The 12,203-nt window shown below is 52.7% G+C and overlaps 1 protein-coding gene across 1 annotated transcript in view; it reads left to right on the forward strand.

The window, feature by feature from the left end:
* The first annotated feature begins 9,212 nt into the window (after nt 1-9,212).
* The window catches only part of OLFM2 (olfactomedin 2), a 59,659-nt gene continuing 56,668 nt past the window's right edge, over nt 9,213-12,203 (forward strand). Inside the window, exon 1 of the mRNA XM_082732089.1 lies at nt 9,213-9,401. Coding sequence (XP_082588215.1) covers nt 9,336-9,401 — 66 coding nt within the window. The 5' untranslated portion in view covers nt 9,213-9,335. The remainder of the gene's footprint in view (nt 9,402-12,203) is intronic.

Raw genomic sequence — 12,203 nt, forward strand, 5'->3', positions numbered from 1 at the left:
TGAATCAAACAAGGATCTCTGTCCTCGTGGAGTTCACACTCAGGTGGGGCCGACAGGCAGTAAGCAAGTATGTATATGACGTGTCTCATGGTGCTATGACGAAAAATAAGACAGAGGAGGACAAGAAAGGTGTTCTTTGAGACAGGGTGGTCAGGGAAGCCTGCCTGGAGGAGTCATCCTTGAAGAACAGGCTCATTCAGAGAGAGGGAAGGTGCAGTATGACTTCTCACACAGCCAGACCCAGAGACACAAGACAACAAGCTCAGGGCTCAAACAGGTACAGACCACACAAGCTTACAAAGGCCTGTCCCCATGAGAGCGCATGTGTGTCCTGTGTCTAGAGTGCTCTGCACACCAGAGTTTCCTTTTAAGAGGGTGGGCCTGGGGGCGCCTGAGTGGCTCAGTGGGTTAAAGCCTCTGCCTTCAGCTCAGGTCATCATCCCAGGGTCCTGGGATCGAACCCCACATCGGGCTCTCTGCTCAGCAGGGAGCCTGCTTCCTCCTCTGTCTGCTTCTCTGCCTACTTGTGATCTCTGTCTGTCAAATAAATAAATAAAATATTAAAAAAAAGAGGGTGGGGGACGCCTGGGTGGCTCAGTTGGTTAAGCAGCTGCCTTCGGCTCAGGTCATGATCCCAGCGTCCTGGGATCGAGTCCCACATCGGGCTCCTTGCTCAGCAGGGAGCCTGCTTCTCCCTCTGCCTCTGCCTGCCATTCTGTCTGCCTGTGCTCGCTCTCTCCCCCTCTCTCTCTGATAAATAAATAAAATCTTTAAAAAAAAAAAAAAAAAAAAAAAAAAGAGGGTGGGCCTGTACCCTAAAAGGACAGTGGGGATACTGGGGAGACAAGGGACCCTGAGCAGAGAGAGGACCAAACCGATCTTGAGAGGCTGTCCTACCTCTTATTTGATGCTGGTCTTGTCTTTCCATAGGCTTTCCCTGCTCTTGGTAGATCTCTTTTATTATTTTATTTAATCTTATTTTTGTGGTAAAAAGCATATAACAACATTTACCATCTTAATCATTTTAAGTAGTACACTTCATTAGTGTTAAGTAGATACACATTGTGCAACAGATCTCTAGAACTTTTAAAACAAGATTTATTCATTAATAATAAATTAATAATAATTTATTTATTAATCCCCAGCAGACTCCCCATTGAGCGAGGAGCCTGACACGGGGCTCCCACAACCCTGAGCTCATGACCTGAGCCGAAATCAAGAGCCCCATGCTTAACCAACTGAACCATCCAGGCGCTGCTCTCTAGAACTTTTTTACATTGCAAACCTGTATCTCTGTCCTCAGTGAACAATTCTCCATTCTCCCTCCCCAGCCCCTGGCACCCACCATCTATTTTCCGTCTCTGTGAATTCAACTCTTCTAGGGACCTCATATAAGTAGAGTTGCACGGTGTTCGTCTTTTGTGATTGGCTTATTTCACTGAGCACAATATCCTCAAGGGCCATCCATTGTGTAGTGTCAGAGCTCCTCTCCCTTTTAAGGCTGAATGCTACCCTGCCTAGCCTGTACCCCACATCTTGGTTCTCCTTTCACCCCGTCGACAGACCTGGGTTGCTCCCAACTCTTGGCCGTCGTGAAAAATGCTGCCGTGAACGCAGGTGTGCAAGTATCTCTTACAGACCCTGCTTTCCGTTCTTTGGGACCTATACTCAGAAGTGGGATTGCTGGAGCCAGTATATTTCTTTTTAAACATTTGTTTGCACAGATCTTCAGGGTTCTGTTTGATGAGTTTTGACAAATGTCTACATATCCTAAACAAGATGCAGACTTGTTTCCAGCACCCCAGAAATTCCTCATGTCCCTTCCCACGCCCCCTCCAAGACACCACCTCTTCTTGGATCCATTTCTAGTGTTACAAAGCCGATGAATGAAATATGGAAGGGGTATGGAGGCGGTGTGCTATCCCGGCTAGAGCCAAGCCATCTGGTCCAGTACCAGCTCCTCTGCGGGGGCAAGTGTGACTTTCACTGTTGTGAACCACGGTCTCCACCATGAATGACAGCACCTAAGCACTGGGTTGGGTGAGGGTTAAATTCCTTAAAATAGGTCACTTAGAACAATGTCTGCCATGTGGTAAAATGCTAAAAGACTATTATTATAAAAAATACATATATTGCGGGGGGACCTGGGTGGCTCAGTTGGTTAAGCGCCAGACTCTTGATTTCAGCTCTGGTCACGATCTCAGGGTCATGAGATCGAGCCCCGCCTTGGGCTCCACTGGGCGTGGAGCCTGCTTAAGAGTTTCTCTAGGGGTGCCTGGATGGCTCAGTGGGTTAAAGTCTCTGCCTTCAGCTCAGGTCATGATCCCAGAGTCCAGGGATCAAGCCCCGCATCGCATCCGGCTCTCTGCTCAGCAGGGAGCCTGCTTCCTCCTCTCTCTGCCTGACTCTCTGCCTACTTGTGATCTCTGTCTGTCAAATAAATAAATAAATAAATAAATAAATCTTAAAAAAAAAAAAAAGAAGAGTTTATCTGTCTCCCTCTGCCCCACCAGCTCGTGTGTGTGTGTGTGTGTGTGTATGCCTATGCGTGCACACTCTCAAAAAAAAAAGAAAAAAAGAAAAAATACATATAGCAAGAACTTTATAATAAACATGTGCCCACCACCCCACCTAAAAAAACAAAGCATCACACACACATTTGATGCCCCTGTATACATTTCTGCCATAGACTGCCTTTCCTTTCCTCACTATGGGTAAAAGAGTATGAACTCAAATTTTAAAAAATTTATTTATTTTAAAAGATTTTATTTCTTTATTTGACAGACAGAGATCACAAGTAGGCAGAGCAGCAGGCAGAGAGAGAGGGGGAAGCAAGCTCCTCGCTGAGCAGGGAGCCCAATGCAGGGCTCTATCCCAGGACCCTGGGACCATGACCTGAACCGAAGGTAGGGGCTTAACCCACTGAGCCACCTAAGCGCCCCATAAAATTTATTTTTATTTTTTAAAAGATTTTATTTATTTATTTGACAGCCAGAGATCACAAGTAGGCAGAGAGGCAGGCAGATAGAGGGGGGGAAGCAGGCTCCCCGCAGAACAGAGAGCCTGATGCAGGGCTTGATCCTAGGGCCCTGAGATCATGACCTGAACCGAAGGCAGAGGCTTTAACCCAATGAGCCACCCAGGTGCCTCTCAAATTTTTTGAAATTGAGATAAAATATACCTCACATAAAATTTACCACATAGCCATTTTTAAGTGTCTAGTTTGGTGGCCTTGGGTACATTCCCATTGTTGTGCATTCATGACCACCGTCTGTCTCTGGGACTGTGTCATTTTCCCGAACTGAAACTCCATAGCCATTAAACACGATTCCCTTGAACATGGGAACTTCTGTCCTTGGAGTATTTCTCCATGTTTACTGCATCCCGGGGGCCCGTATCCATGGGTGACGCACATAGTTTGGCAAGTTCTTGAACTGTCTCTAACTGGTACAACATTGAACATGTCTTTGGCAACTTGCCTTGTGAGCGAATCCTGTCATTTTAAATGCTTACCTCAGCATAGCTGTCTGTTGTACTCATGAACTTTTAGGTGCTTTCCATTTTGTTCCATTTACACATGCTGGCATGTGTCTTTGTGCACATGGAAACATGTCTCTGGGGTGTATGAATATAGGCGAATGGAAATTCAGGGTTATGGGGAAGACACATCCTTAGCTGTCCTGGGTGCAGTCTTCATGCTAGTTGGCCAAACTACACCATTCCCCTTCCCGCTCACCACTCTCCCAAGCTTCCAGGACTCCCTGTCAGGCCCCAAGTCTTTCTGTCTGGCAGCTCTGGCCTCACTTGTCATCATCCCTCAACAGGCGAGCAAACCTCTTGCACTCTGCAGCCTCAGGGCCTTTGCATCTGCTCTTCTCTCTGCCCACTGAGCCCTGCCAACTCTTACTCAATTTTTGGTCCTGACTTGCCCTGCCCCCAGGCTAGATCAGGGCTCTCCAAACACGCTCAGGGTTCAGAGAGAACTCTGTCCATCTGTGCATACACCGAACTCTCAATTACTTGAGGGCAGAGGCTTTCTTACTCATAGTCACAAATCTAGGGCAGGCTGGACCTGGAGCGAGTGCCTTGCCTCTACTTGTGGATGAACGGAGGAGTCTTTTGTCTACTACAGGGCTTGAGTCAGGGTTGCCCAGAGACCTGAATTCCAATCCTAGCTCCACCACCTCCTAGCTGTGTGACCTCAGGCAAGTGGCTTAACCTCTCTGGGTCCCTCACTTTCCTCTCCTATGAAACCCTTCCCCGGACTGCTACAGGGGTTGAAGGGAATCCCAGCCAGGTCTGGCTCAGGCTCGACCCTTCTTGGTAGGAGCTGCTGTGATTCCGAGCCAAGTTCCGGGCCTGTAACCTCGATTAGGGCCTCGCTCCTTCCTGGCTTGGCAGGGCTGGGAAGCGATGCTGGGTCTCCTTGTCCCGCCAACTCATCCCTCAATTCCCAGGCCGGTAATGGGAACCACATGTGCTGGATGCAAGCCTACCCTCCCTCCTGCTCCCCCCCCCTCCCCCAGAGAGGCCTCCTTAGTCATTCTGTCCCCCTCCCCCTTCCCACAACCTCATTCCCACGCTGCCCTGGCCTGGGCTTTGCGTGTCAGAGGGTGTCTGTGGATCCCCTATGGGTCCGTGTGTGTGTGTGTGTGTGTGTGTGTGTGTGTGTGTGAACTGTGTGCCTCGTACCATGCATCTGGGCGTGTGACTGGGTCTGAATCACAGGTCACTGGGTGTTTTGGGCGCCAACCATGTTTCTCTTTTGTGTGCTTGTGTAGGAAGTGCCTGCCTTTCGTGTATGACTGTCCTGGAGCCTGGTATATGTGTTTGTGTAGGAGCTATGTGCTGTCCATATGGGATGGCGTGTTCATGTGGGGTTTCTCTGTACGGTGTGAACTCTGTGTCCACACTGGGGATCTGTGTGCATGTGAGCTATGTGGCCAGATTGTGGGTTCGTGCATTTTTTTGGGTTGGGTGGGTCTGTGTGTGTTGGACCTACTGTATTCACGAGTGCCAGGTCTTGGGTAATTATGGCTGTTTTGCCTCTGATGTTCTTCTTCTGTCGGATCTTGCGTGTGCATTTCTGGGCGCCCTCGGGCCCGGGAGGTGTGTATTGGGTTGTGAGTCGCATGTGCTTTTGTGTGCCAGTTCCAAACAACACCACTTTATCCTGGTGTGGTGTGGTGCCCCTGGGTGACTGTGTGTCCGTGGTGTGTGTGTGTGTGAGAGAGAGAAAGAGAGAGAGAGAGAAACCCGGAAGGGAGGGAGTCCCAGGGGTGGCTGCAGTTCCACAGTGAGTAACGGCCCAGAGAAGGAGAGAATGGGGCTGAACAATGGAGACAATCTGCGGGGAGCTCCCAGGGTTGAGCGTGGAACTTGGGAACCTTCTGGGACATGGAAGGAGGGCTGAGCTCCCATTCGTGGGAGCACGTGGGGGTGCGGAGTTGGGAGCCCTGGACCTGGAGCGCACTGGAACGATGCCTGTGGAGACGCATGGGCTTGGGAGGCATAGAGGTGATGCTCGGTAAGCTGAGCAGCCGGGCCTTCTCGGTGCCGTGAACACCACCGGGTCTGGTCCAGCTATTCCCCTGCAAACACAGCATTAAAACTCTCATGTCTGGAGTCAGACATGAACCAAATTACGGTCTCAGCTGTGCTGTACATCCTCTCTGTGGCCTTCAGCTGGTGTCTTAAGCTCTCTGAACCTCAATGTCTCCAACTGAAAAATGGGACAAAGGCAGATGAGGTCAGTGCCTTGCCCACATCCCCTTGGCCTTCACACATTCCTGTGCATACTTCTTCCTACCTGAGGGCTATCTCAGTTCACACACTGAACAGGCTAGAAATGCTAAAGAGTGGGCACCCCCAGGGAAGAGCCCTCCCTCAACGGCATGTAGGACCTGGAGAAGGGAGGGAGAAGAGGCACCCACCTCCCTCGCCCTCAGGTGAGGCAACGGGAAGGTTCTACCCTCTCTGGAGACCAAGGGTCCTTGGCAGGACTGACCCTCAGTTGCCCATGTGGATTTGACAAGAAAGGAAAGACGTGCAACAAATAACCCAGTACAATGCTTTAGAGACAAGAAATGGAGAAAGACAGAATCTTGATGGTATAACAGGAGCCCTGGATCCAACCATGCCTGAATTCTGTTACCCCTGAAATTTTTTTTTCAGTTACATGAGCTGATATTATTATTATTATTTTTTGTTAAGACAGTTCTAGTTGCCTTTCTGCCACTTGCTACCAAAGGCCCTCTGAATAATACACAGAGGGACCTACAAGAGCAAAAGCATGAGTAGGCATGTGTGGCATTGATTCATTCATTCATTAAACTCCTTTTGGTCATCTCTGTGTGGGCCCTGTTCAGAGTATGGGAAAACAAAGGCCTGGATGTGTCTTCCTTTGGCTAGACCCAGGAAGGGGTCACAGGAGAGTAAAGTCAATGGCTGCCCAAGCACTAATTAGGAAAAGCCAATGGTGAGCTGGTGAGAGCTGGCGGGGACCCAATGATCCTCTGTCCTGCCTTCACACATTGTGGAGAGAAGACTGTCCAGTGCCAGCCCCTGGGTCACCTGGTTCATCAGTTTTGCTGCATGAGGTCCTTGAGAAGCTGATCTCTCTTCAGCGATGGTCCGGAATTCTGACCACTACACTAACCATGGAGGAAGGGAGACCTGTGCTTATCACAGCTCTGGTGGTAGTGCTGACCTTGAGGCTAACAACAGCACAACCAGGACTCTGGGTAGACCCTGATCGCGGTGTGACCTGACCGTAATTTTGGCCATACCATGGCCAGGTCACCCTGACCACAGCATGACAGGACAGTGATTGTGGCTCTGAGCACATCAAAGCCAGGAAACTGACCAGCATGCGGATCCCAACACCACCAAGAATGACCCATGGAGACCACAAAACTGACCACTCTGCTGACCCCAGTAGAACCAGGATGCTGATGGTTAGCACAGATCACACATCCACAGGACACTGACCACAGTGTGACTGGGACACAAATTATTACTGACCATGGCTGTGGTCGTGTATTGGCCAGGATCCAGTCAGGAAAACAAAACTCACAACGCAGCAAAATCTCCTATGGGGATTTAGCCATAGAGATGTAACTTGAGCTTTAAGAATACATGGGAGAGGGCATCTGGGCGCCTGGGTGGCTCAGACGGTTAAGTGCCTGCCTCAGACTCAGATCATGATCTTGGGGTCCTGGGATCGAGTCCCGCATAAGGCTCCCTGCTCAGCAAGGAGTCCGCTTCTCCCTCTCCCTCTGCCTGCCACTCCCCCTGCTTGTGCTCTGTCAAATAAATAAATAAAATCTTTTTTTAAAAATAAATAAAATCTTAAGAAAAAAAAGAGAATATATGGGAGAAGGTGAATGGACTCTAGAGTGAGTAGCCAACCACCATCTTCCCGAGAGCTGGTGACGCTGAAGAGAGGAGGGACTTACCAGAGTCCAGAGCCTGCCGCCCCTTGTCAGGACCTGAACCACAATGAGGACTCCCATCCCAGGGTGCTGAGACTACAGAGGAGCCTCAGCTGCCACTGCCAAAGTGGAAGGAGAGGGAGAAACACTCTGGCTTCTCCCCACTCCCCACCCCAACCTCTCTTCAGGCCTCCCTCCGGCTCATTCTAACTGGATGCAAGGGAGCCTGGGAAATGTAGTTTGCAGGGGCCCCACCCCTGAAACAGAGCCGAGCTGGGGAAGGATGCGGCATGGACCTAAGGGCACACTGACCACTGTCAACCACGTAACACAGGCCATGTTGGACCATGACAATGACCATCTCAGGGCGCAGAGGGGATTGTTCTTGGTCCTGAGACACAGCTGTAACAAGGGTGCCGCTCTGTGATAAACAGACATGGTGAGAGTTGGCAGGGACTCCCCCTGCCCACCCCTCCAGTGTTGACCACAGCTCACACTTGGCCAAAAGCTTCTGGTTCAGACCAACCAACATAACGTCCCTTCCTAATTCTACACCGACTTGGGGCCGGGTCCGAGGAGTCAGCAAAGGACCATCTTCCATCTGGGGAGAGGACGCTGAGGGATGAAGGAGATACCTTCCCCGGCTCAGATCTGTTCTGTGTCCCACATCCCATAGCAAGTCTCAGCTCCGTGCCTCACTGTGGTGACTGAGCGCTGGTTGGGTGCCCTATTTGCTCAAGACTCACACATGTCTCCCGACCCTCCATGAGGAAACTGGTCTCCTGAGAGGAGGAGACCAGTTGGCCTAAGGTTACATGGCCAAGAAGTGACAGAAGAACCAGGGTCAAACCCAATTCTGTTGGACAAGCTCATTTCTTGCATGGACAAAACTCTCCATAACCTGTTATCTATCTGCCTGGCACACAGTAGGGTCAGAAAAATACCTGTCCTCCACCCCATCCCCTTCCGGGTAGGTTTTGGCTGATTCTAGCTCTCCCCATCAAACAAGAGCCACTGAGGGGTTTTGGGTGGGGAAGATGACTGCAGAGAGGAGGGAGAAGCAGAACAAGGATGCCCTCCATATGCAGACGGTTCTCCTTAGAGAGGGTGTTAATATTTTGAGCCTCTGGAGGTCTGGTCTCCCAGGTGGTTGAACCCGGAGTGAGAAACTGTCTCAGGTGTGGCGGGGGAGGGCGGACTTTGAGGAAGAGGAGCCTGGAGAATGGGGTGGGAGAGGGAAAACAAGGTCGCCCCGAGCCGGGCCCACCCAGCGGGCCATCCCTCTCGGTCACTGGTATCTCACTCCTCGTTCCATCTCCGTCCGACCTCCCTTGTCCCAGCGCTGACCCCCTTCCCTCAACGTCCCATTTTAGAAGCTCTGCCTCAGTTTCTCTGTTGACTCTTGAGTTCTTTTAGGAGGGGGCCTCTCCATTTCTCTTCCACGTTACCAGGTCTTCCTCCTACTCTCCCTGCCCCTTGACCCCCATCCCACCCCCATTTCCAACGTGGGAAAGATCCTGGGAGGGTGAAATTTACAAACACGTGACGGAACCCCCTCCCCCATCTCCGTGACCCGTCCCCATAGGGCCTAGGGAACTGCCCGGCCTTGTCCCCAGCTCTCCTCCCGCGTGCCAGCTCCTCCCCCTTCCCCGCCCCCAGACCCAAGCGGGGTCCGCGCCCGCAGACGAGCTGGGGGCGGGGCGGGGGGCGGAGCCCGTAACAAAGACTGGGAGCGCGCGAGGGGGGCGGGGGTGGGGCGGAATCCCAGCCGCCGGCGAGGCGGGGGAGGCGGCGGCGAGGGTCGCCCCGGCCGGGCGGGCGGGGTCGCGCAAGGTGGCGGTCCCCGCGCCCAGGCGCCGCTAGGGCGGGCGGGGGGACGGGAAGCCGGGCCGGGGGCGCGTCATGTGGCCGCTCACAGTCCCGCCGCTGCTGCTGCTGCTGCTGCTGTGTTCAGGCCTCGCCGGACAGGTAGGGGCCCGGCGGGCAGGTGCAGGCGCAAAGGGCCCCAGGAGGGGAGAGGGTCTTAGGGGGTCCCGACGGAAAGGCGGTTTGGGGCTTCATAAGCGCCCCGGGGCTGAGAGGGGCGGGGGTCGCAGCGGGGGAGGGGCTGGGACATCTACCCTGGTTTTGGGGAAAGGAAAGGGGGCTTCACATCCAGCCCCGAGCTGAGATGGTTTGAGGGACAGTCTGACCCCAGCTTCGGGGTTCTCATCCTCTCGGTGACCCGGAGCCCACACCCGCCATCTCACTGAAGCTGAGTGGGGTTGCGGGGGCAACTTCAGGGGGGTCTGGGGTGTTGCTTACCCTTCACTCCCCCCCCCCATTATGGCAGGAGGTGCCCAAATTTTGCAGCCCCCCTCTCCTCACCTGCACCCCTAATGTGGGGAAGGGGGCGGGACTCACGTGTGAGTGACTGATGGGAACGTGTGTGAGGTGCTGGAGGGGTGCTGGGTAAATGTGTGTGTGTCTGTGTCACGGCTGGGTGTGACTGAGAGTTTGTGTGTTCGGCTTTGAGTTGGGGTGTGATGGGAGAGGGTGTTTGTGCGTGAGGGAGAGCCTGTGTGTAACAGTGGGAGGCTGTGGCTGGAGGGGTGATGTGACAGTGCCAGGCTTGTGAGCCTGCCACCTGGAGTTGTGTGTCTGTGTGGCTGGTGGTGTGACAGCAAGTGAGGATTGTGTTAATCCCGGCCGTGTGTGGGCAACTGAAGCCGTGTATAAAGGTCTGTGTATACACATCTGTGTGAGTCCCCATGATTCTTTCCGTCTGTCTGGGCGTTGTACAAAATGTGCATGACCAGGTGTGTGGCTGTGTGAGAGTTTGGGGTGACCGTGTGCTATTCTGTGCCTTTGAGTAAATCTCTTTGAAAGGGAGGAGGAAGACCAGGAGCTGTGTGTGCAAACGGGTACATCCATGCATGTGTGTGTGCGTGTACGTGTGTGTTGGTGCCTCGTACGCCCCATTCATGCTTTCCCAGAAACAAGTCTTCCTCTTCATAGTTCCCCCATCTCTTGGGCAGGCTTGGGGGGCCTTGTAGAATGGGAGGGGGTGTCCCAGTTTTCTTCAGCTGTTGGGAAACCTCTTTTATCCTCCATCTTGGAGGCGGGAGCCCCCTCAATTCCCAGATCTGTAGGAGCTCAGAGGGAAGCTGGAGTCTAAAATAATAATTATAATACAGCTAACATGTATTAAGTGCTCATTATGTGCTGGGCGCCGTTTGGAGCACACAACGAGAAAGAAGGCCCTCCTGGCACCCGCCCGTGGGCGTGACTGTTCCCTTCATTTTGCAGACGGAGAAACGGAGGCACAGAAAAGTTAAGTCGCTTGTCAAGCTGAGACAGCTCAGGAGTGGCAAGACAGAATTGAACAAAGGCAGTCCCGTGCCTGAGCCCACGCATTTACCTTCTTGTTAAATAATCCACTCCGTGGGTGTGGACAGTGCCTGTGTAGAAACTAGAAGAGTGTTTTAGGTAGAAGCTTGGAGGGAAAACTGTCCTGGCACCTTCTCTTTCCCGGTCAAGAGAAGAAATGCCCACCGCAGGGGGCCATGGGAGGGCTGGAGGTCCGACTTTAAATAGACCTCCAGGCCATAGGGAGAGAGGTTGTGGGGCCCCAGCCCTCACTTCTTGGTTTCCCATCTCAGGACCCACATCCTGGCTGGGATGGGGAGTGTGACCAGTGCCTGGCATCAGGCCGCACACAGGAGAGATGCCAGCTAGAGAGAAGTAAAGAGAGACCAAAAGAGGAAGAAAGTTGAGAGAACGCTGGCACAAAAATGAACCAGGAGGGAAGGTGAATTTGGCTTCCAAGAAGGACCCTTGGGAATCACCACCTCTGGATTCTCCTCCACCCCTGCTAGCCCTCGAGATTGGCTAGTGGTGCTGGAGAGTGCAGAGAAAGGTGGGCGGGGGTGCGGGTGGGGTGTGAGTTTATGGACCCCCTGAGGCCAAGGGCATTGCTTGGGGGGCGGGACTAAACTAGGTTAGGAAGGCGGGGCTAAACTGGGGTGGTCAGTTGGAGGTGGCGGGGTCCTATAACTAGCTGCAGTGCCTCCAGGCGGCCACCACGGGAACTACAGCGTCCTAAACTGGCCTCAGCACCTAGCAGGCCCACCCAGTCTGGCGCCCCAGAGAAGGAAAGGCTCTGAAGAATGAATGCTCTGTCCTTTGTCCACCCCCCATCTGGTCCCAGAGTCCCCTTCTCAGTCCCTGATGGGTCCTGGGCTCCACCAGCGGTCCTTGGAAGTCGTTTATTTGTCCATTTGAACAGCAGATGTGGTTAAGCACTGGGGAGATCAAGTTATCAAATCCCCGCCCTCTTGTGGGGGGGGGCAGGCAAGACCTGAGTAAATGTGTAATACAGTGTCAGCAACAAAATGAATGTATAATACAGTGCAGGTGGCGTGAAGAATAAAAACCAGGGTATTAAAGAGGGATAGTGGTGGTGTGGGCAGCTATTCTAACAGGTGTGGCCAGAGATGGTGTCTCTAAGGAGGTGGTATTTGAGGTGATCCCTGAAGGAGGTCAGAGAGGATAACTTCTGAGGATCCGGGGGAAGAGCATTCAAGGCAGAGGGAAGACAAGTGCAAAGGCCCTGAGGTGCAAGCATCTTGGCATTTTTGAGGAGTAGATAAGGAGGCTGGTGTGTCTGGAGAGGAGTGAGGGGAGGGGACATTGCTGAGAGATGAGGCCAGGGAAGCCAGCAGGGGCCAGATGCAGTGGGAACTTGTGGGCTATAGATGAGAGTTTGGATTTGACCCTGAGAACAGGGAG

The sequence above is a fragment of the Mustela nivalis genome, assembly GCF_964662115.1.
Source record: "Mustela nivalis genome assembly, chromosome: 1".
Classification (NCBI taxonomy): Eukaryota; Metazoa; Chordata; class Mammalia; order Carnivora; family Mustelidae; genus Mustela; species Mustela nivalis.